This window comes from Argentina anserina, chromosome 2 (assembly GCF_933775445.1).
Source record: "Argentina anserina chromosome 2, drPotAnse1.1, whole genome shotgun sequence".
NCBI lineage: Eukaryota > Viridiplantae > Streptophyta > Magnoliopsida > Rosales > Rosaceae > Argentina > Argentina anserina.
This window is the reverse complement of record NC_065873.1, coordinates 28,858,621-28,884,675: the sequence shown is the minus strand read 5'-3', so window position 1 is coordinate 28,884,675 and position 26,055 is coordinate 28,858,621. Positions and strand designations below refer to the sequence as shown.

Below are 26,055 nucleotides of genomic sequence, written 5' to 3'. Positions count from 1 at the left end.
TAGTTTTGCTACTTCTCAAAAACGACTTGTCAGGGTCAGTCTAAGACCACTAGACCAAGTAGCCATGTTCTTTGCTGCTTAACATCGGAAGTTCTGCCGTTTAAACAGTTTGTATATAATAATTAGAGCTGCAGGTCAAAGATTTAAGAAGATCTTAGTTGGAACCTGTGTTGTATATCAGAGATCGAATACAGAGATTAAGAAATCAGATCTTACAGGGACTTTTAGAGTTTGACCCTTATATGTTATCGAAATTATTTAGGGTTTGAATAAGTTACTCTTTGATTAAGAAATCAGATCTTCATAGAACTAGTAATTCCATTCTCTAGTTGAGTTGTGTGTAACTTGGATATGGATGAAGATAGTTCATATATTGTATCATTCTTACTTGCATGATATACTTTTGGTTTAGGAATAATAGGCGGCATTGCTTTGACTTCGTAGCCTTGCACTATACTGTACTAGTTATCTTTTTGGCCAATATCCAATCTGAATTATTTTTGGTGTTTCATTCTTTGGCCTTTCCTATACTTTCTATTTGGAAATGGAATCTTATCAACAGCATTACCATCATTCTTTTCTTTTCTTTTTTTGCCTTACCATCATTCTTTTCTTTTCTTTTTTTGCCTTACCATCATTCTTCACCCCCTTTTCTCCCAAGAAATTATTTTTTATGTATATTGATAAATGAGAAGTATACAAATTGAATTCTTCGAAGAAAAATTGAGTAATCTTCATGGATGAAAATACTATACTGACAACCATTCCTCTCTGGAGTCTTTCTCTAGTGGCATTTCTAACTATTTGGGAGGTGGATGGGAAAAACAGTCAGTGTCTTCATTTCAACAGGCTCAATAGACTCTTGTATGAAATGAGTCAAATGGCTATGACGTTTTTCATTTTCATTTCTCGTAAGAATTAAGATTTTACAACAAGACTAAAGCAAACAAATTAGGTATCCAACACCTAGCAGCATTCAGTTAGTTCAAGGGCAAAAAATAATAATATATATATATATGTATAGTATCCATGTAAAAAGAAAATATCAAAGCATCTTTTAAATTTTGGTCCTAGCACTAAGAAATTATAAGAAATCAAAATTTATATGAGAATGACTTGTGGGTCTCAAATCTGAACCATCCAATTGGTGGGTCAGCAATTTAAGCTTTGCTATAATGCTATATTACAGCCTGCTTTTGAACCAACATAAGCATGCTGATTGATCAGGGCTAGTGTTTTTAATTTGAAAACCCCATTGAAACTTACTGTAAAAATAGTTTATACCAAGAGCAAGATAGTACTAATGCTTCTGGAAACTTTGCATAATCTAATCTCCTAGAAGTGGCTTTTCTGCATGTACTTGTTGCAATGCTACTGCAACATCAGTATGTGGGTTCTTGTCGAAAAAAAATCAGTATGTGGGTTTGACTGTTTGGAAAAAAGAGAGCAATTTTCCACAAAAATGAAGAATAAACAAGTTCATGATAGACACCATTACATGACATTGTGCAATTGTCACTTTGTTTGATCCTCTAAGAATATAGATTTTAGTAGTATTTGAAGTATTGCAATTTGGAAATGGAATTCATTAGATTAATTAAGCACCACACATAGGAAGTATATTTAAACTAACGGCTGGCTGCCGTAGTACTTAGTGTACCCTAAAACTTGGTTCTTTTTGGCAAATTACAATACAATACTGGCTACCACTGCGGATCAATTTAGTGATACATCCGAGCCAGGAACTTCATAGAACTTTACCAAAGGAGAAATGCATCTTCTTCAACCTTAGAATCAAGACTTGAGATCATGACTAGCTCTGATCCATTACAGAGGAAGAAGTGCTTGCTCAACAGAATATTCTACTTACAACAGCTGTCCCGTCCGTTGAAGAATCTCTGTTGGTACACACAACAGTTTTAACCGTAAAACTGTTTGAGGAGTTATAATAATGCCCTAACTCAGATAGCCACAGATCACCAAAAAAAAAAAAAAAAAATATATATATATATATATATATAGGCATCGAGTCATACACACAGGCACACCAGACAAAACCCAGAAAACAAGAACAAAGCTAGAGAGCAGACCAAGAAAAGTGTGACACTGATAAGACAAGCCTCCGATATTTCATAATATATGATTTTAGTTTCTTCCACAGGGTTACATTGGTACTACAAATCCCCACAACCACCACCGTGAGAGATGAAACTTTCTCAAACTTTAAATATAAAGATTTACATTTCCAAACCCAGATAGTAAATAAAATCATAACGTACATCTGGGTTTCTGAAATCTGTTCTCGGGTCAGAGTCAAATTTTTTGAATTTGCAAAGGAGAAAAATCAGGTAAAGAAAGAAACAGAGAAGCAAGAAAAGCAGCTTCATCTTTGTTCTTCCTGATCCATTTAACTCCACAAAAAGCTCCTAAGCGCTGAGCATGGATGTTAGAGACTGAAAAACTTCTTCTTCGCAAGGAATGGTGAGGCCCATGTCGTGATCGAACCCGAACTCCTCCTCGGCTTGGTGAAGCAGGCTCTGGAACTCGGGTCGGGTCAGGAAAGAGATGGGTACTATGTACCTGCTTCTGTTTTCCCCAACATAAACCACAAAATGTCCCTTTGGCACATCCAAAGGTAAACCCTGTTCATCGTAGTGTTGGTGCTTCTTCCCCAAGCTGGAGCACCTCTTCAGAATCTGCTTCAGCATCGCCGTCTGCGTCAGCTTGTTGGGTTTTCTGATCGCCATTTCTCTCTTAGACTTGTGGGTTGAGAACACAAGAGCGAAATGGAGAGCTAGGCTGTGATGGTGAAAAATGAAGGAGTGGTTAATTTATTTTTGAGGGAGGATGAAGGGGAGGGAGGAAGGGGTATATAAGGAGGGTGAGAACAGAGTCATGTGGGGACAAAACGACAGGCGTAGGGTGTGTTTTGAGGTCTGAAACAAGAAGGGACTCCAAGGGAGGAGAGCCAGGCCCCATTGGGCCATTGGGGTTTACACCCGCTCGTTCCACTAACAAAAGACAACTTGGTCCCTCTCTCTCTTCACTTGGGTCACATTTCATAATCCTAATTTCTCACTTAATCAATTTCTGTAGGTTTTATTTTTTATTTTTGTCTTCATCAATATTGTACAATATGAACCTTAGATATTGAGGAGTTTTGAGAAGCGTCCCAGCACGTTCCTTCTATGCCTGACTTAGTACTTGGTTCTCTTCCTTCTTCCCATTCAACTATTCCCTAAATGACTATTAACGGTATAGTGGAATTTCCAAGAAACGGTTTGCGGCGAAAGTTCTTAGTCATTGTTTACGGTTTACACGGAATGGTATCCATGTTTCTTTTTTCTCTAATTATTCATTGGTGTAGTGGGTTTATTAATGAATGAGATCTTTTCCGCTAACTGAGTGTTAGTACAAACGGTACATATCAGGTACAAGTTACAAAGACGAGTTAGCTAGGCGTATGCATAATCTTCAACAACAAACACACGTATCTTTTATGTCCGTGTGTTTTAACTAAACAATCAAACTTTCATGTCATGCTTAAGATTTGACACTAAACAGATGGAAAAGTAATTAAGTTCATTTGAAAGGATACTCACAGATCTCAAATTGGACCTAGTGTCGATGAGTCTTTCTTAGTAGCTTAACCGACAACGTGGAGATCATCAATGAAATATTAGTTAAGCTAATATAATGCATGTAAGGGTTGGACCTTAATGTAAATAATCCAAAATCTGATTTTGTGTGGCAGTTTAATTTTTGGCTATAAAAAGAGGGTGAAATTTAATTTTGACTGCCTACTCTAAATTGCAAATTTGCAATAGGGCTTTTGCAGTGTACACTTTACTAGCTAGGAGGCTATTGATTAGCAACAACTTTTTTCATGGGTAAAATTTTAAGAAGGGCACATAAGTTTCCTCTACTAATAATTAAGTGTCTTAAGATCCAAAAAGTCATATTAGTACATGAATTTACGGACGGTACACTTTTCATTGCTATTAACACCGTCAGTTTCATGTTATTATTCAAATTTTGAATGGTAATCAAGTATTTTCATTATCCTTGTCTCTGTCCCATTTCAATCATCGCCTCTAGCCCAAAGCTGACCCAATGAAATTCCCTACAAAATTCATCAAAAGTAATACCAGCAGAATCCATAAACACAACGGTGGCAACTCGCTATCTTTATTTGGCTGTTCGGTTAGTGGGACTGGGGGATCTGGACGGCCTCATCACCAATTGAAGACTCCGAACCACCTGGAGTTGATTTGAGAAGTTTATGTCTTCATGACCTCTGGTAATGAATAAGATCTCTATGTTGTACGGTTGAAAGGATTTGCTCTTGGAGACGTCTTCAATTGTATAGAGAAACTAATTAATATACATGAAAGAAGAGGAAGGATAAGACGGGGTTGGTTATTTTGCGTAGGATGGTTAGAATTTGATGATTGGGGAAGGTGACTAAGGGTGAGCTTCAGAGCTTGTGACTTGGGGGTTTGGAGCAGAGATGTAGAAGCCATTGAATTGAGAAAGAGATGGAGGCCGAGAGTTTTGTTTTTGGGGCCATTTACTAAAAGGACGAAAATTTCCTTCAAAATATAACGGAAATTGTATATTATGATGGAAGGTTAACCGAATGTATTGAAAATGGAGCAAAGAAAATAGTTCGATGTACTAATACAATTATTTTGGATCTTAAGACACTATAATTATTAGTGGAAAACTTCATAAACTGTTCTTAAATTTTTGCCTTTTTTCATGTGCTTGGTTGAACTCAACTCGACTGGTCTGTTTGGAGTACTATAAATTTGAGGTAGAAAGATAAGATGCATATTTTGGTTTGTCTCCTCTTTTATGGTTGTTTGATACATTCTCCCATTTCTCTGTTTCATAATTCAGGCTTTTTTGGCTTTGGAACCCCCCAAAACCACAAGAAAGACTCCTAGCTCCACTTTTCCCACATTGCACTCTGAAACAATAAAATTCCTCAACATAGTCATACGTAACTCATCCCCGTTATCCTAATTTTCCGTGTAAAATGCTTAATTAGTTGCAATATGATAGTTATGCCAACAATTCACCTATCCACTGAGGAGACGATTATATTAGTAACTGTTTAAGCTTAAACATGAAGATGAAGGTATCAAAACTTGACGTTAACCAAGATGTATTCATTGTGAAATTATAGATTATATGACAAATTATTCACTAGAATTCGCATCATAACTGTACTACTGTCATGCATATGGCATTATTATCCACTGTAAAACTCACCTGTCCCTTCCCTATGACATTATTTACCAGCTACCCCAGTAAATTCCACACATTGATCATTGATATGGCCGGAGGTTGGACCAAAGGCCGCTAGCTTAATAAACCATAACAACCAACTCATTAAATTATCTTATAGCAACAATATTGCAACAGAGACTAAATATGTAGCAGTACTGGTCTACTGGAGGCTGGAGCTAGCTACAAAGGTGGTAATTCATCAAACATTCGTACTTTGCAGGAAAGATAGATCTAGTAAAACAAGTTGTTTACTGTAAAACAAATTGTATTTTGGGGCAATATTTCGATAAATAAAGAAGAAGCTGCGACGGTGTCGTTTTCTTTAAGTTATCTCATGGATTGGATATATAGTTAGTTGCTGGCTCTATTAATTCTTGCCCAGAAATGATATGTGTGCATGTGTTGAAGTGGTCCTTGTGTTTGTACGAAACTCATGATCATACAGTAGCAGTACGTACGTAAAGAGGCAATAGAGGAGGAGGAGGAAGAGCATAGTCTCAATCACATATAAATTCACAAATGGAATTGAAAGCATCGGCCACCACCACCACCACCACCGCTAGCCTGGCATGGCTCTACCTATTATATCCGATCAATACCCATGTTCTGAGGCTATTAAGAAAACTGAAATCAAACCCTGTGGACGTGTTTCTTCTTCCAAATATTTATCTCTACCAAAACAGGAATCATCATCAATGCCCTATTTGTCTTTCTTCCTTATTTCATTATTGCATGCTCGAAAGCATACGGCTTTGTCCGTCAAACATTACGGAACTCCATCTCAGCACAGATAGGCATATATGTGGTTCAACCTTCGCGTGCGTGTGAACATGCATGTCGACTAGCCATAACAGTGGAATATATTATAATGCGCGCGCTTCTGTCTAGCTATCCCTCTGCATGCAGTTGATTGGATCTGCACTCGGATTTGGAGCCCTTTATATTCTGCTACCTTGTTCATATCATCTTTGAAACTCCCAAGTTTAGGACGTTAGGCAGCTAAATCAGCTGGCCATCCTGGTTGTGTTGATTCCCCTGAATTCAACCAAGAGGCCGGCCAGTGTTGCCTTTGCTAGGGTTCATCATGCAGATGGATCGATTAGTTGAAGGATTCGATTGATTTCCTAAACAAGATTAACCATGCCACCAGTGGTCACTAGCTGGTGATATAAGCTCGTTTTCAACATGGAACTTGGGTTTAAGAGTCAGGACCATAAATGGAGGGCTAAATGGAGTTAGAGAGAAGCTAACTCAAGCTGTTAAGGACATAAATTCAAGACTAAACTATGAAGTATTCGTCGATCGATCAGTACCATATGCTTTATATAACTGGGGCCAAAGGAATGCAGCAAGGCTTGAAAAGAAGGTAACGTACCGGGTAAACCCATGTTCTACGATTCAAGACAAGCTAAGATTTTACTGTGTTTTTCTAGCTTCTTCGAAAATGACCCGACTTCTGCACATGGCCAGGGGCGGCCCGGAGGGTGTGCCAACCATGCGGCCGCACAGGGCCTACGATTTTTGGGGGCCTCTAATATTTTTTTCCTTTTGATATATACATTTACTAAACCAATATATATACTTTAGTGCAATACAGGCACAAACAGTTGACAGTCCCTTGAGCTCTTTTAACTCTACTTGTCTTATGGTAAGAGGTTTGAACCCTACTATGTTTTTTATTTGTCTGTATTTTAAGTTACCATTTCTTTTCTTTCTCAACAAAAAAAACGTATACACCTTTATTTTTGGTGATCAAAATTTTCCTTTGTATCTCTCCTCCATATTTTTCTTTTTTATTAACTTTTGTTTTTTTTCAATATATATATATATATATATAATATCTCAGTAAAAAAAAGATTTCCGCACAGGGCTTCTAAATTTAACGGACTCGCCCTGCACATGGCTTTGCCCCCGTGTATCCAAATTTAGGACCTCTATTCTGTAATGGCAGCACACCATGCTTTCAATCTCTTTGAGCAAACTGGTACAGACACAACTCCAAGAACGTGAGGATCAAATTTGCCTATATACGTAAGAGTTAGTGGAGATAATGAGAAATGAGATCGTGGTGAGTGCAGTTGAATATGTACAGCTTTGAAGCCTTCACATAAAAAGTTCAAGTAAATCGATCAGAAACAAGCTTTTGCTCTTTTGCTTCCGTTCACTTACTACTCGGGGCATTTCATCCAATACGTACACGGGGTTTCCCTCTATCTATGGATTCTATGATATCGAAAATATGGATCATTATAAAAAAGCTTGATAGTTTAGTGTAGGCATTGCCGTAGGCACATGTGCCTGAACTTTTCTATTCTCTGAGCAGTGACGGATCCATGATTGAAATGTCACCTGAGCTAATTTTAAGGGTGGACATAAAATTTTATGAAGTGAATTATAACTTTGGGCGAAGGCCAAATATTTTTTTTCAGGTTTACAACATAGAGTGTATGAAGTTTATATAATTAAAGGTCAATTAAACATGTCGTTCTACAGTAGAACGGTAGAAGTGTAGATGAGAGCAGAGAGAACTTCGGGCGGTCGGGCCTTCGGCAACGCGGCGGCAGGGAATGGTGGTGACGGGCTCAAATGATTTAAAAGAAAAGTAGTCGAGTAGAGGGAAGAGCTGAAGAACATAAGAAATACGTCTGAGAGAGAGTGAGAGAGACTTCGTCTAATCGATTGGTTTAATTCTTTTTTTTTTAATAGAATTATGGTGGTGATGAGCTTCAATGATTTAAAATAAAAGTAGTCGAGTAGAGGGAAGAGCTGAAAAACAGAAGAAATATGTATGAGAGAAAGTGAGAGAGACTTCGTACAATCGATTGCTTTAATTTTTTTTAATAGAGGGTTTGATCCGCCCCTGTCTCTGAGACATTTCCTCGAACACTTTACGGTTTTTCTCAAATACTATGTCAATCATTAAAGGTATATATTGGGTTTAGATATTCAGTCGTCACATGCGCTTCAACTTTATTTTGGTTAAGACATTTCCACGAACACGAAATCGCATATTATACATGGAACATTCTCCCTTCTTATAGAGAAAGTATCATTTCATCAACACATTGCTCATTTCCTTTGAAGATAAAATGCAATGTCATAGCTTAATGGACGAAAAAAAAAATGACTAGCTAATGTTCAATATACCCATTAATTATAGCAGCTCCTTCATCCTAACTGCAACTATAATTGAGTGCCTTGCCTAGGATGACCTATGAATCCACACATAGTCGAGAAGTTGGTTGATGCAGAATTGCAGGTTGAATTGAAAACGATCTTTCACGCAAAAGCGAGTTAGCTAGACAGAAAATAAACATGTTCCAGGCACCAGACTGATACCAAGAAAATTGCCTTTCAATCAGTGCCAAGAAGCTCACCCATCTATTTCTCTTAAACCCTGATAGTAAAACATAATTCAGCAACTACAAAAATCATAAAACCCTAAAATTCAAAACGACCCCATTACAGCTAAGTGCGGAAGGTAGAGAGCAAAGGACTACCACGGATGTACCTGAACCTTTTGAAGGTGCACATGTACTGTATTTCTCGTGTGTGTGTGTGTGTTTGGGGGGGGGGGGATTTTCTGGAGCTCAAATGAGACGGGAACATAAGCGACCCACCACAAGAAGAGGGACAACATGATTCTAATTGAAGGGGGTCCAAAGCCAGCTTCGAGTATTATTTGGAGGTCTAACCGTCTCAATATATAGGAGTGCAATGATATAGATATATGTAATGAAGAATCTTATTGTTTCAGGGGGCGTCATGATCCACTGTTTCATGGCCTAGCTAGGTAGGACTTCAATGCGGACGACCCCTATAAGTTGGGGTACGTTTAAATAGATGTGTCAACTACCTTTAGATTGAAGCAGCCGATACAGAGGAACAGAGAAGGATTTCAACAAATTCTACTGTGGGAATGAGAGTTTTATACGTGTGGACTTTCTACTTAATAGATCTGAAGTTGCGTCCATTGTTATCATGTAACGGGACTAACATGTTTCTGGAAAAATATGCTAATTGTACCACTCAAAACTCCTCAAAATAGCATTATATCTTACAACGGTGGAAAAATAGCACATTCTCGTTGATCATTCTAATTTTAATTTAGCAGTCCCCTTGGTTTCGTATTCCGAGTTCAAACAGAAACTCAATCCAGTGATTTGGTCCACTCCATTTGGGCTAAATTGCAGAATCACTCATTTAAGGGCATATTCTGGGAGAGGTAATCTTTTGGGCCATTCTTCGACACCTTTACAAACCAAAATTGAAAATCCTATCTTCCACTCCGTTCTAGTACTTGTTCATATCATAACCTCGTAAAAAATTGGATGACCAGAAAAAAAAAACCAAGATTTTACAAGCATCAGCAGATCCGATGCGGTAACTAGAATGAAAAACAGAAACCCTTTGTGACGGAATAGTTGTTATAATCTGCTGAGTGACTAAGCTTCTCCATGACTCCATGCTACACTGCAATCAGCGTAGTCTTAACTGAAGAGACTACTATGCAACTCATCATATATATCTTAAGTTGACAAAACAGCTGGCTGCTGAGATGACTCTTCTGTTTGCAAGCTCTCATAGTAGTTCACTAGAACCTTCCATCCTCCGGGACACATGAAACCATCAGGAGGGTTTTCGCCTGTCTTTGCAAAAGTCCGCATCTGAAACACCAAGTGAGGTATGAAAGATGGCAACGGAAATGGGTAGCCAATATGAGATTCATTACTCTTAAACCTATAGCAATTTCGATCAAGGCATGAGTGACAACTGATATTGAATTGAAGTCAGTTTCTACCTTGGTCCCAGAGATGAAGAGGAAATCTTTTGCTCGTGAAGGATCAAAAAATGCCATCTTCTTTGCCACAGTGTCATAAGCAGCCACCTGCCATTTATAAGCGAATCAGTTGATTAATCAGCAAGCAACAGAGATATCACAGTATCTGATTGAGCATGACTCCAGCAACCCCTACTAAACTCTAAACTCAAAATTCTAGAGCAACCCCCTATTAAGTCATACTAATAAAGAGATTCTGTCCCAAGGGAGGAATTAGAACATGTAACCAAGACTTGCAGGACACACAACCAAATTAAGATTCATCAAATTTAAGCAAGTACAAGTATGATGTAACACAATCACAGAATGCAGCAAAGACCATAAATTGTGACGATTTCACCTACCCTGAATGGCAAAATATTGAGTTTCTCGAGACCAGGTGCCATGCTCAACACCTTTTTTCCATGATCAGGGTCATACAAGTCCCTCTTCTCTGTTGGGTGTCCCATGCCAGCAGGATCACGACCCACAATATAGAAATTTGCACCTGCATTTATCCGTGCTTTTGCATGCCATTGTACCTCAGTTGGACCAGCATAGTGCATAGGAGATGGGAATATGCCCACAATGGTAGTCTCAGGGTCGAGAACTCCATCTTCTAGTACCTGAGCAGAAGCAAAACATTTATTAACAAACACCCAATTTGCATTTTGGTCATCTAAAGCGGCATCAGAATTAAACCATGTTAAGAGATCATTTGTAAGCCACAGAAAACAGAGCTTTTCTTTACTAATAGTTTGTCAAGTCAGTTTCGTTCTTATAGCTTGGTCACCTTGGACAAAACTCAGGAGTCTTTCAACTGATATAAATGTCACTGACCTTGCTATGTTGCTCCATCCGAACATCCAAGGGCACATCATCCGGCTTTGTATAACCTCCTAAAGGATGAAGCAATAGAACTGGATTTTTGTAACCCATTTCCAAGAGTCGGCGGCGTGTATCATTCATCAACAAAGCATGACCATTATGTACAGGATTTCTTAATTGAAATGCAAAAACTGCGTCGGCCTGACGCTTATCAAATTCATTTCGGAGTTGTTGAGGAGAGAGTCTGTAGTTATCGAGCCCATCATTGTATTTGATACGCTCTAGTACTTCCAAATCTCCACCAATAAGCCAGTTCCCAGCTGGAGTGATGGATTCCTCAACGTACGGCAATCCTGGTGCAATGGACCCCCAAGTTCTCGCAATCCTTTCTTCTTTGTTATGCTTGTATATCTCAACACTGCCAGAAATCAGAAAAGCTCAGAGGTGAAGAATATAGTAAAGCTGTACACCAACTGAAAATCAGCATTGGAAATCATAACCAGGATAAGAGTATAGCCTATAAAAATTACAGGTGAACAGTCAGTCATGCAAAGATTCAACACCAACTAGCACTAGCACGCACATTATGTGTGAGGCATTTAGTCGATTTTCCAAACGTGAACATGCTTAGTCTGATGCATCAGATAAAATACAAGTATAATGTCCTCTGCACTAGTACATCTGTACATGTAATGATATTAAACAAAACCACTTGACCTTTTATATAAAAATCAGAATCAAGTGTATTTCTCTGCTAAACTCCCATAATCCATGACAGTAATAGGTGATTATAAAATCATCTATAAGCAATAAAGAAAAACATAGGCAACATTAATCCAAACAAGATATACAATTCCATGTGCAAGAATCCACAACGATATTCAGAAGAAGCACTAGGCTTCATTGCATCACAAATAATAATAAACATGGAACAATAGAATCAAACATTCAAACACTAAAAACAGTGATTAAACTACATTATCAAGTTCAAACAAGAAAACTGACCTCCTTAACATCCCAACCAAATCTCCATTAGGTCCAACCAACCCCACATTCTTCTCCGCCCCGATTGTCCCCTTGGTTTCATCATCAATGGCCAACACAATGGGAAGCGACATGTTGACCACAGACCCGTCTTTCATTCTCAACGAGTTGAAATGCAAGCTCTGCAAGTACTCCTCCTCCCTCATAAACCCCCTCAACGGGCTCGACCATCCCTCGCTGATCACATGCACCCACTCCAAGTCTATCTGCGTCAGCTTCACCTTCGGCAGCGCCTCCGCCTCCGCCGCCTTGGCCCCACGCTCGCTCTCCGGCACCACCAGATCGACGAGGGCCCCACCGTCAGGGTCGATCAGCGAGCTCTTAATGGCACCGTTAGGCATTGTGGTTCTGGGTTTGTGTTTATGCACGAAGCAGGATAACGGGTTAGAGTGGTAGATGGGTATGGTGGTGGTTCTTAGGGTGGTGGGTCGTTTGAATGAGGTGGCGTTGAGGTTGAGGTGGGAGGTGGGGACGTGAAGCTTAATAGTCAGCGACATTGTGTTTGGGGAGAAGTGGGGTTTTGGGGTGGTGGTGTGGAGATCCGGTTAATCTGGGAAACTGTGGTGTGAGTTCTACGTTTGGCGAACATCTTGGTTTTCTGGTTATGGTGTGAGACTTTGAGAGTGTGAAGCAACGAGAGCCTAGAGTTTTGGTTAGGACCCAAAGACACCACACGTTTTGAGTTTGTGATGCAGAGTTTGCTGCAAGTGGTCTCTACCTGGGTGCTTAGTATGGGCCTCAGTAGTGAGCGATGCCATGATGCTAATGTCGAGCCCAGCCATCCAGAGAAAGAGAAGCTTTTGACGTCATGATTGGCCAAATTTTCCATTATTGTACTGTTCTTGTTGTACCACTCTGTAAAGTTGCTAACGAATTGAGGCCACATTTATGTGTATGTGCATTCTGTTCATGTTCTAATTGAGTTAACAAAAGGGAGAATCTACACCTTTTGTCGTCCAAGTTGGACATGTCTTTGGAGATTTGATGGATATCTTTAATGCTCACCTCATCTTGGGACGAAAAGTCTCGAATTGCAAAAACGGTGGAGGAATGTGTTACGTTGAAAGATTTATCCAACATAATCATTGTAACGACTAAAGTAAATACAACAATCAGTCTAGATCAAAATCTTCCCTAACGGTAGGGTGAAAATTTATATCTTGTAACAACATATCTATAATAATGCAAAATGATTAGACAAAGCACAATTATAACATAACTTTGTGGACTTTAGTTTGATATGTGAGTAGAAGATGATACGGTGTGTAGTGATCACATAAAAGACCAGCTGAGCTTGTATACACGTACTCGTGTAGGGCAAATGGCGTGTGGTTAGACCTTATTGTCTCACGTTTATACAGAGATATAGACAAGAATTGACACTAGTTGTGTCGTCCAACTCACTTATACATAGGAACCCACTTGTAACACTTCAAGTACTATTAATTTGTCACTTCAAGTCAAATTAGGAGTGGGCATAAAAAATGGAAATCCTGATCCGGTCCCGATTCCGTCCCGAAATTCATAGGGACGGGACAAGACGGAGGTCTAAAAACGTTTGTCCCGTCCCGATCTCGTCCCGTTTCATAATAGTGGGATGGGACGTGGGACGAATAATTTATATCCCGCTTCGTCCCGTCCCGTCCCACATTTAATGAAAACTTAAAAATTCTTATATATTTGTATCATAATGAAACTAATTTATATTTTTAATAACTCCAAAATTATGTCAATTCAAATAATAATGGTAAATTATAATATTTAGAACATAATATGTATTTTTTTGGTTAAAATTTCATTATTAAATGTAATTTTGTTAATGAAAAAGTAAAAATATAGGTTTTTATTTAACTTTATAGGAAGGTGGGATTTGTCCCGTCCCGTCCCGATCTCGTCCCGTCCCAACCGGGATTAATCCCGAGTGGGATGCATTCTTAAAAACCCTCGTCCCGTCTCGATCCCGTCCCGATTCAAAAGAGTGGGACGGAACGTGGGATGAGCCCCGTCCCGTCCCATCCCGTCCCGTGCCCACCCCTAAGTCAAACACGAGATATGATGTCTCGACTGGGCCATAATTTTTGAGTTATGGGCCGGTCCAATCACACCTTGAGCTTCTTTTGCTCCAAACACTTTTGCTTCTTGGTACCTGTCCGTTGCCTTCAGATATTTTGCTGTCGACCAAAGGCAAAGAGGCCCGTGCGATTTGCAAAACAAGACTATCCCCAACCGACCTACGCCTCGTCTTATCTACCTAATTACATAAACACCCAATCTCTTTACACACCAAACTGACCAAAGTGTTTCTAATCACCGAGGTCAGTACCGTCATTCCTCACTCTTCTACCCTAATTCGGAGCGAACAAAAACAACACTCGGCGCGCGAGTTCTTTCTTTTCTTTCTCCTCTTTTCAATTCGGAGTTCCAGTCAGCCTAGAGTTTCGATTCGCCCTCCGACTTCCTTCCGATCTGCTCCTCTTCGGAGCTTAGCGCCAATTGGCAATGGGAGTTCCGGCGTTCTACAGATGGCTGGCGGAGAAGTACCCGCTCGTCGTCGTCGACGTGGTGGAAGAAGAACCGGTCGTAATCGACGACGTTTCGATTCCGGTCGACACTAGTAAGCCAAATCCTAACGGCGAGTATGACAATCTCTACCTCGATATGAATGGGATTATTCACCCTTGCTTTCACCCCGAGGATAGGGTAAGCTCATCTATCTCTATCTCTATCAATTGTTTTTACTGGAGGTTGTGAAATTCAATCAGCTGTAACTATTTGTTACTGGTTTCGATTTGTGTGTGCAATTTGGGATTGAGTTGTGTTAGAATATGAGTCTGTGAAATTCGATCAGCATTTTCTACTGTATTTGATCAAGAAATCACTACAACCTGCTCTGTTTGTTACTTTTCATACTTCTGAAATCGATGTCGAATGTGTTATTTACCTGGAATCGATTTTAATGTGTTATCGAATTGTTATCTGTACTGTTATGCCACTAACATTGTGATTTTACTTTTGCAGCCTTCGCCGACTACCTTTGATGAGGTATTTCAGTGCATGTTCGATTACATAGACAGGCTTTTCGTGATGGTTCGACCTCGGAAGCTGCTATACATGGCCATAGGTGAGCTTTGGAGTCCGAACTAAAATTTCTGTTGAACAGCCATTTGCGGCTGAGTACAATGTTGTATGTAGTTTTTGCAATAACTGACTATCTTGAATGCAATTGATAGATGGTGTTGCCCCTAGGGCAAAAATGAATCAACAGAGATCCCGGCGGTTTAGAGCCGCCAAAGATGCAGCAGATGCGGTACGTCCTTTTGTGGATACTAGGTGGGTCCTCCATGTGTTTGCACGTGAAGGGCTTTACATTATTTTTATCCAAGCATTATAGTTCTTAACTGTTCATTCTGCTGCTGCGAAGTTAAATTTGGCTTGTGGGTAAATGAATATGCATGTGTTTGTGGTGTGATATCTGCGATCTGATATATTTTCAGAAATACACAGTTGTAAAAATTGTTTGTTGGATCGTGAGGACATTATCTCCATCTTATCATTTATGTGTTTGATTTCCCAAGTCCTTGCTTGCTACAAATGTCATAGAATGTATGCCTGCCTTCAGATTAAATAGCAGATTACAATCAGTTCTCCATTATTGATTTGTAGGCAGCTGAAGAAGAGAGGCTGCGTGAAGAGTTTGAAACTGAGGGGAGAAAGCTTCCACCCAAACTGCATTCACAAACTTTTGATTCCAATGTCATTACTCCGGGAACTCCATTTATGGCTGTTTTGTCAATTGCATTGCAGTACTATATTCACCTTAGATTAAATAACGATCCTGGATGGAAAAATGTTAAGGTATTTTTATTGTTATTTGCCATTCTTTTAACCTTATTATGAGTTTATTTATATTTGGCTCGACTCCTTGGTCAAATTCTTCATCCTGATAAGCCAAATGTTTTGATATTTGAAGGTTATTCTTTCCGATGCAAATGTTCCGGGTGAAGGAGAGCACAAGGTTATGTCATACATTCGTCTCCAAAGAAATCTTCCTGGTCATGATCCAAATACACGTCATTGCCTGTATGGTTTGGTATGTATCTTTCCTTTCATTCATAATTCTTACCCCTTCTGCTTTGCCTCACATCCACCCTGATTGTGTTTCAAATTCTCTTCTCATTGACAGGATGCCGATTTAATTATGCTTGCCTTGGCCACCCATGAAGTTCATTTCTCTATTCTTCGAGAGGTCTGTCCTTATAAGTTTGCAGTATTTAGTGAAAACAACCTTGCCTCTTTGCAGTTATTTTTGATCAAAAGATGCTAATTTGAAGAATTGTGTGGTGAATCTTCCGTACTTATCTGTTGTGTGGTTTCCTTGTATGTAACTAATGATTTTGGCCTTTGACACAACAACATATCAGGTTGTTTTCATCGCTGGACAGCAGGACAAGTGCTTCCTTTGTGGTCAGGTGGGTCATTTAGCCGCAAATTGTGAAGGAAAGGCAAAACGGAAGGCCGGAGAGACTGATGAGAAAGGTGATGCTGAAGCTGTGGCCAAGAAGCCGTACCAGGTTAGAATTTTGCAATACATTTTTAGTAGCACTACTTGAGATTTATCAAAGAATCCTTGAAATTACTGTATTTCCAAAAACCTCAGTTTTAAGACTTTGCATTTGTGCAATGAAGACAACAGTGAACTAAGAGTGTTTCTTTGGTGATATCAACAAACGCACATGTGCAAATACAACTTTTTATTTTTCCAACCCAAACATTAATGATCTTTTACTTTTATATGGTCGTGACATATTTAATGTTCTCTTATGGAAATGAAATATATTTGCTTGCTCACTTACTGAAATCAAATTATTGGTAAGGAAGAAATAAGAGGAGCATGTCTGTGGTATTAACTGTAAACATTTGAACAGGCCTGTCCTCATATTTAAATCAAACATTTTTTTGTCGATCATGACATGTATATCTCATAAAACATGTTTTGAATGATTGATGTAATATGTATGATATTTTTTAGTTGATATCTTAAACATTGCACTTTTTGGCAGTTTCTCAATATTTGGACTCTTAGAGAATATTTGGAATTTGAGATGCGGATGCCAGGTGCCCCATTTGAGATTGATATTGAGCGCATTGTGGATGACTTTATATTCCTTTGTTTCTTTGTCGGAAATGATTTCTTACCTCATATGCCTACATTAGAGATTCGGGAGGTATGTCCAGGAAGCCTTTTTTCTTTGTTCATTTCTTTCATAAGGAGCAATCAGAATAATTTTTTTTTTCTGTTTGTTGCATCTTGCAATGCACAAAATTGTCTGCATTACCTCTTGTGGTTTTCACTTAGAAAGATTTATAAACTATACCGGCAGAAGGTAAATTTGGTGAATTCTTGATTTTTCAGGGTGCAATTAACTTGCTTTTGGCTGTATATAAAATGGAATTTAAGGCAATGGGGGGATATCTAACTGATGGAAGCAAGGTAATAATTGTTGTTATGTTTAATTTGCTGGGACAATTATGACAGATCTTTTAGAATATTGTTACTAACTTCTTGTTTGTTTCTTAGCCAAATTTGAGGCGGGTGGAGCATTTCATTCAAGCAGTTGGATGTTATGAAGATAAAATATTCCAGAAAAGAGCTCAACTGCATCTGGTTTGTTTTTATTTTTATTTTTTAAAAGACTATTTTAATGCTCTTTTCACTTTCCAAAATAGAGTGATGACATGTATCATGATTTGCAGCTTTCATAATTGTGCCATCTTTTATTTTTATCTTTTTTCACAGCAAAAGGAAGTTAATTTCCAATTAATTGGTCATTTGCTCATTTTACTGGGATTTGCCATGCTCTATATTTGGGGGCTATTTTTCAGATTTTTAAAGAAACTTTCAACAGTATGAATAAGTGTTATTTGCTCAATTTTTGACTATCTTCAGAAGCAAGCAGAGAGAATAAAGCGTCAAAAGGCACAAGCTCGAAGAGGAGATGACGCACAGCCCCAAGTGCAACCAGATTCTTTAGTTGCAGTTAATCGGTTTCATGGTTCTCGTCTTGCTTCAGGTCCTTCACCTGTGCCATTTCAACAATCTGGATCTAGTAGAGGAAAACCTCAGAAAGTTCCGCGGTTGTCCTCGGAGGGATCAACTGTAGGTGCTGCTATTGTTGAAGCTGAGAACATTCTTGAAGATGTAAGTTCATATATATTATTTCTATCGAATGATTTGTGACAGATGCTTTTATTGTAATTTATTTTGGTACCTGCTTTCACAAATAGATTTTAATTATTTACGCTTGTATAAACTCTAATTTTTTTATTAGGTTCTGATTTCTCTTTTGTCTCTCAGGCTCTTGAAAACAAAGAAGATTTGAAGGCAAAGCTCAAGGAGGTTCTTAGAGAGAAAAATGATGCGTTTAATTCTGATAATCCCGAGGAAGACAAGGTTTGTGATATGCAAGAATATCTTTTATTTCCTTTTCTTTATTGGTATGCAACATGCTCATACCATTTAAAGCATTTGAACCCAATTCTAGGGGTGGTATTGATTGTTATGTGATCTTTATTGATATAAAGTTCTTGTTGCTATAAAATACTTGCCGAAAGGAATGTCTTTGATACAAATCCCTTTAAGTAATTAAAGAAGCTGCTTTATGGGTTAATGTTTTGTGTATTTTTAGGCAGCTAAAGTTATATGTATAATATAAGTGGTTTCAGCTTTACTTTTATTTCAGTTGCATTGTAATGGTTAAGTTGACAATTTAATATCTAGGGTTATTCTAAGGCTGTTGATCTGTTCTTTATTTCATGTTTTGACATTGCTGTGCAAGTCGGAATACAATCGATAATTACTTACCAAGCACACTTTATATCTTAATTTTCTAGGTTAAGTTGGGTGTACCTGGATGGAGAGATAGGTATTATGAAGAGAAATTCAATGCAAAAACTCCCGAAGAGCGTGAAGCAATTCGAAGAGATGTTGTAAGTGAATGGCTTCTACTGCAATTTGTTATTGTAGCACCATTTTTTGTTTTTGTCTTATGTTTTGTGCTTCATGTTGTTAGGTTTTGAGCTACACTGAAGGTCTGTGTTGGGTGATGCACTATTATTATGAGGGCGTTTGTTCGTGGCAGTGGTGCGTTTATTATACCTTCCTCAACCATCTTGCTGTTACTTCATTATGGCTAAAAAATTTATAATTCAAATTGTGCTTTTAGTTTGATCAGTAAAACTTAGGCAGATGTTGAGTAGCAAATGGTTGTCCATCCACATTGCCTTTATTTTGTAATCTTTTCTCAACTCCAAGTTTGGATCGGGCTGATTAAATGGTTTCATGATCTACAAGGATTGGTATTTGCACATTCTGGCTGCCTAGTCTAGGAAAAAAAACAGAGAGATGAAGTTTCAGCATATTAACTAGATTGACTTTCTTCATTTTTCTTCTAAGATGTAGTCCAGATTTACTAAAAGAATACCTTCCTTATCCTGATCCCTTATGTTTGGTGGTGCCACTGAATCTTTACAGGTTTTACCCGTATCATTATGCGCCCTTTGCTTCTGATCTCAAGGACCTTGATCAACTAGATATAATTTTTGAATTGGGCACTCCCTTTAAGCCATTCAATCAGCTGTTAGGGGTTTTCCCTGCTGCAAGGTATAATGAAAAATTATGTTTCCATTTGTGAACTTCAAGCTATGAAGGTACTAATAAAAGTTCTTTTGTAGTGCCCATGCCCTTCCTGAGACGTACAGGAAGTTAATGACTGATCCAAACTCGCCTATTATTGATTTTTACCCTGCTGGTATGCTCTATGTTTAGTTGTTTTGGTGTTCTATATCGTATTTTGTTTTGACTTAGTGTGATCATGTTCTAAACCTGTCTTTTTGTCAGACTTTGAAGTAGATATGAATGGGAAACGATTTGCATGGCAGGTGGGTTTTTATAATATTCCAACTTGATGTTGATGATGTATTATTGTTTTGCATATTGAAGTATTAGGTAATTGTAGTCATGTTATGTGGATTTTTTGACATCACCTCTCTTCTTTAGGGTATTGCAAAACTCCCTTTCATCGATGAAGTCCGTCTTCTTTCTGAGGTCGAAAAGCTTGAGGATACATTAACGGTAAGAATCTTTTAGAGTTTGCATTACTTGATAACACCTCCAGTTTCACCTTTCTGCCTTCTCAGTGGTCTTCCATTAATGAAAATTCCATTTTCGGGTGCAGGAGGAGGAAGCACGCAGAAACAGTGTGATGTTTGAGATGCTCTTTGTTACATCTTCTCATCCTCTCTCTGTGTGCATATATTCTCTTGACAATCGCTGTAAGCATTTGACAGACAAAGAGCGTATGGAGGTTAAGGAACAAATTGATCCCAAATACAGGTTTGTGCAGTAATTCATTGTTTTATTTTAAGAATTTCTCACCAGAAGAATCTCCTTTTTCTTGATCTTTTTGAATTAGAAACATGTTGATTAATCAAATCTTTTACTGCTGAGGTGAATCATGATTATTTGGGACACTACTGTCTTTAAATATCAGTATTCATACTTCCTTGAATATTTGGGTCATGATGAACGAGTATACTTTTTTTGTCTCTACTTATGTTGAGCATATTTAAAGAACTTGTTGGACTATTTTCTGATTTTATTTAGGGATACATGCAGTGAAGGGATGAATGGCTATCTATCTCCATGTGCTGGAGAGCCCTGTCCACCCGTTTTCCGGTCTCCTGTTGAAAGCATGGAGGATATTATGGACAACCAAGTCATGTATGTTTTTCAAAAGTTCATTTCTCTAATCTCTACATATTTGATGGGCACATTTTTTATATTTTATTTTTTGCATTCCCAAGTAATTCCAGTATCATTGGCTGATTATTATAAAAGAAAAGTTAATGTATTGTAGAAAACGCATTCAAGATAATGGGAATTGTTATATACGCTCTAATTTGTTTCAAACAGGAACATATAAAATGGTTGTGAAATGTTAATATGTTATCGTGTAATTTATGTGGAGTATATACAACCCAATTTCATTGTCTAATATACGTTCCATGTATGGTATGCAGATGCGCAATATACAGACTACCAGATGTACATGAGCATATAACTCGACCACCAGCAGGGGTCATCTTTCCTAAGAAGGTTTTTTTTGTGCCCATCAAGCCTCTGCCTTCTCCCTTTTAATTGTTCCACTTCCTTCTAATCAGGGTTTTGTTAATAGTACACTTGCACTGAAATTCATCATCCAACTTAGTGTATAACTGTATATTATACAGCAATGATCAGTCGCTGCTTTTATTTATATTCCATATGTGCTGTTTATGGTTAAATCCCTTTTTCATGAAAAAAGAAAGGCTGCTTTTGGAAGTCTAATGCTTTTCACCTTGTACCACATGAATTTACATCAATTTTGTTTTCCTTCAGATTGTGTCATTGGGGGATCTGAAGCCCGCACCTGTTTTGTGGCATGAGGACTCGGGTAGGAAGCCCTGGCATGATAATTCAGGTAGGAAGCCCTGGCATGACAATTCAGGGAATAGGCCACATGAAAGTTCTAGGTGAGTCCTCTTTCTTTGTTCATATACGCTTTGTCCATTTGCATATTCACTTTCTTACATCTCTCCCTTTCTGCCCTTCTGTATTCAGGCCGAACCCTCCTGGTAGCATTTCTGGAAGACAGCTTGGCGACGCAGCACGTCGACTTGTCGTTAATAGCTTACATGGTAAGGCAAACAACAATGGGTATGGCAATCAGATGCCTGCCCATCAAGCTGCTTATGCAGAACCTCCTTATTACCCACCACACACTTCCTACGCAAGTAGTGGAAGATATGATCAGGGACACCACAGTATAGCGCCACCCAGAACATTTCAGCATCCACAAGCCCAACACCAGAATTCCCACCACCCTCCGACTAGACATCATTCTCAACATTATGATAGGGATTCTGGTCACACATATCATCAATCGTCCCGTCATCAGAATGGTGGGGTTGCTTACCCCCAGAGACCTATTACACCAATATCAGGAGTCATTCCAGGTCCGTATCCAGTTGCTTATAACAACTATCAGAGTCACCGACCAGCTGAACCGCCTGGTTATCAAGGAGTCGATGCCTGGGTCCCACCGCCCCAGAATGTGGGCAGAGGATACGGTCGTCCTCAGCAATCTGGAAACCATTACTCTGGATTGGACAGGAGAGGAAATAGAAGACCACCTCCATCCCAGCATGGCCGCCAGTAGAAGAGTGAGCTTCTTGTATGGTAGTGTTGTACAATTCTCCAAAGCTCATGTACTATTTATTGGTAAGGTCGAGAGAGGATCGCTCAAAATGATCTCCTCGACATGTATCAGTCACATAAAGAGGCGACGCAGAAGAGGCTATAGTTTTCAATTGTATTGTAATTCAGTTTTGATTGGTGACAGTGATCATATCTAAGATTATAATTTCCGAGCAAATTTCTTTTCTACGAAGACAGTGATCATATCTATGTTTATTGTTGTAATGAAGACAAACAGAGTTCCTATTGATCATTTCTCTTCCTCAAAATTGTGCTTATCAAAAACTAGTTGGAACATTCAACAAAAAAGAAAGAAAAAAACTAGTTGAACAGTCATTTGCATTTATCTATTTTCTGTTTGCCTTGTGAAATAGACACATCCAAAAGTCGGAACAAAAAAAATAAAAACGTGGTTGAATAATTTAATTAATTTGATAAGGTGCGTGACATTTACGCGCGCTGGAGGGCCGGCTTAATTTTACCTCTGCTGCCAGATCTACTTGTTCTCGAATCCTCTGGGGTCTTCTCTATTATTTCAAAGTCCTTGCCTATCTGGTAAGGGTGGTTCTCTATCCCTCCGCCACCGACTTCCGGTAATCTTCTCCGATTGCCAAAATAACGATCGTCGTATAAGAAATAGACCAGGCGGTCGGTCGTAGTTGGTGGCTCGGAGGTTTGATTACTTTGATTGATCAGGTGATTAGTGATTTCATGAGTTTTTTCTGGTGTTTGAAGCATCTGATTATTGACCTTTCTATATCTGGAGTAATGTTTTCCTTTTTTAATTATAGTTTAGTTTACTGCGTTGATTTAGTAATCCAGAAACTTTGTTAGAGATCTGTTAGAGTGATTATATGTCAAATATAAATGAATCGAGTATTAATGTCCAGATTGTGTTACATATCTGGATGTACCTGTTGGAGAACATGAGCTTGTCTCATCCCCTATATATCCAGTTGTATATTTAGCTCTTTGCATTCTGGTTGGCTATCGCTGTCGAGAATCAACCCCCCAATTTGTTTGGTGGATGCAGCTTTCTTTATTTTTAAGTGGAGAATCCAGATTGTTGTGTTCATACATCCAAATCGTGTTTGAGATATCATATGTGTATTTGCGTTTGAGTTTCACAACCAAGTCAAACTGTGTCATTGACAGAAAATGTGGGTAAGGTTTACTTTCGACATATGGATGTGTTAGTGAAGTATCCTAAACTGCTTTAAACTTACTCCCCACATCCAAATGGTTTTATAGTTTTGCGCATGTTTTTAATGGTGCTACTGGAGGGATATGATTGCTGCGGTTTTCTTATCCTCATTGCTTGCTTATTTGTCTGCTGTTTTGTTGTTTTTGGTGTGGACAGTGCTTCTGCATGATTTGTCGTTGCTAATCCTTACAGTTGAAGAGTTAAGGGGACAACACTTGTTGATTGTGTCATTCTAGTTTGGAATTGGAGAGCATGTCAAGCGGTCGAAACACCCATTGGTGCTATAGGTGCAGGCGGCCGACTCAGCTGCAAGGGCAAGATGCGGTCTGCCGAAACTGCAGTGGGGGATTTGTTCAAGAACTTGATGACATGGTTCATATCAGCTCACTGGATTTCTTTGGACCTCAAAACGATGAGGATCATGATAGACGGTTTGGGTTCATGGAAGCTTTCTCAGCTTGGCAGCAGTTGGCAGACAGAAGAGGTGATATTGTGCGGGGTCGATCAGATTTAGTTCCTGAACATTCCCCGGGGTTTTCCCCTTTGTTGATTTTTGGTGGCCAAATTCCTTTCCGCTTGTCTGGGAATGGTGCATTTGAAGCTCTGTTCAATGGGTCTCCTGGAGTAGGTGTGACACGGGGTAATGTGGGTGATTATTTTGTTGGTCCTGGCTTGGAAGAATTGTTTGAGCAGCTTTCAGCTAATGATAGGAGGGGTCCTCCCCCTGCATCGAGGGGTTCTATTGATGCAATGCCAACTATCAAGATCACAAACAAGCATCTTCGTTCTGATTCACATTGCCCTGTTTGCCAAGACAAATTTGAGTTGGGATCTGAAGCGAGGCAAATGCCATGTAAACATGTATATCACTCAGATTGTATTGTACCATGGCTAGTCCAGCATAATTCATGCCCTGTTTGCCGCCAAGAACTAAATCCGCAAGGATCTGCAAGTGGTCGTAATGAAAACAGTAGAAGTAGAAGCAGTGGTAATACCAGTGGAAGAGAGACTGGTAGGGAAAGCCAAGGAAGACGAAATCCATTTTCTTCTCTGTGGCCGTTTCGCGCTTCTAGTTCTAGCTCTAGTTCTAACCGTAACCCACCACATGAAAGCAGCCCACCAACAGCGCGTGAGAATAGAAATGAAATGGAGTATTCAGGATGGCCCTTTGACTATTAAGATGTTGCTATGTTGCTTGCTTTCCTTGGGATCTGAATCGAAAGCTTACTGCAATTTGTGTCTGGTCAGTTCAGTCTTAGACTCCATTGTGCTTTTTTTGTTTAAAAGGGTGTATGAACGGTCGTTTGGTGTTTAAATACCTCTTTCCATGTGAATAACTATTCCTTCTTCTGGTAAGTGTATGTTTCTAAATATATTACATATATTTTCCTCATGGATGAGTTTTGTGCATATGGCTCACTCCTCTTTTCTTCATCGAGCCTTCTCTACATCGGGGAATAGCTTTCCATCTCCATCAGCCAGCCTCTACTGGCTCTAGTGTTACAATGCTCTTTCCTCATAGTCTTCTCATGGTTGTTCTCTAAAAGGACTGCAGGGCAGTTGCTTTGTTTTGCTTCTTTCGGCTGGAACTTCACTTCTGGTCACTAGCGCTTGGAGTGGGAAGCAAGCTACAGCTACCTTCAATGAATGAACGAAAAGAAATGGTTGTGAGGTTCCGACGTAAAAGAACGGGAAGGTGCTGATTCCCGGACGTAGTGGTATTGACATAAATTTACTGTACAATGGCAATGGTGTTGATTCGCTGGATAACTTTCACTATCCGAAACACTGGATCCACCGATCTTGGATAGTGAAACTCGTTCGACAAACTAAAGATCTCGTTACATGTTATTAATGCTGTTTAAAATCATTTGTCCAACAGGGAAGGGTGCTATCGAATGCCCAACAAGTTAGGCCAACCATTCCTGTAGTCTGTAGATGTTGTATGCTTTCCCCATTTTGGGGGGATCAACTCCATAATATTCTATACGAGTTTTTTTTTTTTTTTAACTTCTTTACGAGTTAATATTGAAGGTTGTATCAAACCATGCCAAGAGCCCAAGTCCACAAAACATCACAAACCTAGCCCGCCTAGGAGCTTGCTTTGCGAACTTTTTGTGAGTATATATACTCCATTTTACGTTCTCATTGGGTTTCTTAAGTTTCTTTCATCATTTCATTATCATAATTATCCCATAAATGGATGCTGGAATTTGGGCAGCAGCATGGAGACTCTGGAACTCGACCGACGATGATCCTGATCGAGGTCATGTATGATGCAGTTCGGTATTGCAAATCGGCATTTGACTAGCTTGCGGCATACGTAAGAGCTAGATAATATAGTAATTATGCTGAATTACTGATCGATCGATCACTAATTAGACAATATAATAGAAGATATCACAGTACGTAATCGTGACCATTATACAAATGTCTCTATTATCGATTAGAATTCTGAATCTACAAGGGACTGTATCACTCATCGAATAAAATATCTTTACGCTCCAACTTTATCGTCCATTTCCCACTCACCAGCTCCTAAAGCTTAACGACCATAACATGGCCGGGAGG

At 39.0% G+C, this 26,055-nt stretch overlaps 4 protein-coding genes across 7 annotated transcripts; 2 read left to right on the top strand and 2 right to left on the bottom strand.

The window, feature by feature from the left end:
* Window positions 1-2,110: 2,110 nt before the first annotated feature.
* LOC126785332 (protein SMALL AUXIN UP-REGULATED RNA 51) lies at window positions 2,111-2,849 on the bottom strand. Its single transcript, XM_050510987.1, has one exon. It carries the CDS (start codon window positions 2,745-2,747, stop codon window positions 2,427-2,429), a length of 321 nt encoding a protein of 106 aa, XP_050366944.1. The 5' UTR covers window positions 2,748-2,849; the 3' UTR covers window positions 2,111-2,426.
* A 6,531-nt stretch (window positions 2,850-9,380) lies between these two features.
* Window positions 9,381-12,642, bottom strand: LOC126782771 (ATP sulfurylase 2). 2 transcript variants are annotated; one of them, XM_050508078.1, is made up of 6 exons: window positions 11,948-12,642; window positions 10,955-11,360; window positions 10,480-10,740; window positions 10,097-10,183; window positions 9,813-9,962; window positions 9,738-9,782 (listed from the first exon to the last, which is right to left on the bottom strand). In XM_050508078.1, the coding sequence occupies exons 1-5, from the start codon at window positions 12,481-12,483 to the stop codon at window positions 9,825-9,827; spliced, it is 1,428 nt and encodes a 475-aa protein (XP_050364035.1). In that variant the 5' UTR covers window positions 12,484-12,642; the 3' UTR covers window positions 9,738-9,782; window positions 9,813-9,824. The 2 variants fall into 2 exon arrangements, with proteins under 2 accessions (XP_050364034.1, XP_050364035.1); XM_050508077.1 differs by having other exon boundaries at window positions 9,381-9,962.
* A 1,734-nt stretch (window positions 12,643-14,376) lies between these two features.
* LOC126782281 (5'-3' exoribonuclease 3) lies at window positions 14,377-22,528 on the top strand. 2 transcript variants are annotated; one of them, XM_050507497.1, is made up of 23 exons: window positions 14,377-14,686; window positions 15,005-15,107; window positions 15,217-15,293; window positions 15,650-15,841; window positions 15,957-16,076; window positions 16,170-16,232; window positions 16,408-16,557; window positions 17,047-17,211; window positions 17,400-17,477; window positions 17,565-17,651; window positions 17,934-18,185; window positions 18,342-18,437; window positions 18,878-18,973; window positions 19,057-19,127; window positions 19,518-19,646; window positions 19,718-19,794; window positions 19,884-19,924; window positions 20,043-20,117; window positions 20,221-20,378; window positions 20,661-20,765; window positions 21,065-21,140; window positions 21,423-21,556; window positions 21,645-22,528. In XM_050507497.1, the coding sequence occupies exons 1-23, from the start codon at window positions 14,486-14,488 to the stop codon at window positions 22,240-22,242; spliced, it is 3,144 nt and encodes a 1,047-aa protein (XP_050363454.1). In that variant the 5' UTR covers window positions 14,377-14,485; the 3' UTR covers window positions 22,243-22,528. The 2 variants fall into 2 exon arrangements, with proteins under 2 accessions (XP_050363454.1, XP_050363453.1); XM_050507496.1 differs by having other exon boundaries at window positions 20,649-20,765.
* A 273-nt stretch (window positions 22,529-22,801) lies between these two features.
* On the top strand, window positions 22,802-24,877 carry LOC126782523 (probable E3 ubiquitin-protein ligase RHC1A). 2 transcript variants are annotated; one of them, XM_050507779.1, is made up of 2 exons: window positions 22,802-22,953; window positions 23,641-24,877. In XM_050507779.1, the coding sequence occupies exon 2, from the start codon at window positions 23,737-23,739 to the stop codon at window positions 24,661-24,663; it is 927 nt and encodes a 308-aa protein (XP_050363736.1). In that variant the 5' UTR covers window positions 22,802-22,953; window positions 23,641-23,736; the 3' UTR covers window positions 24,664-24,877. The 2 variants fall into 2 exon arrangements, with proteins under 2 accessions (XP_050363736.1, XP_050363735.1); XM_050507778.1 differs by having other exon boundaries at window positions 22,811-22,976.
* The last annotated feature ends 1,178 nt before the right edge of the window (window positions 24,878-26,055 follow it).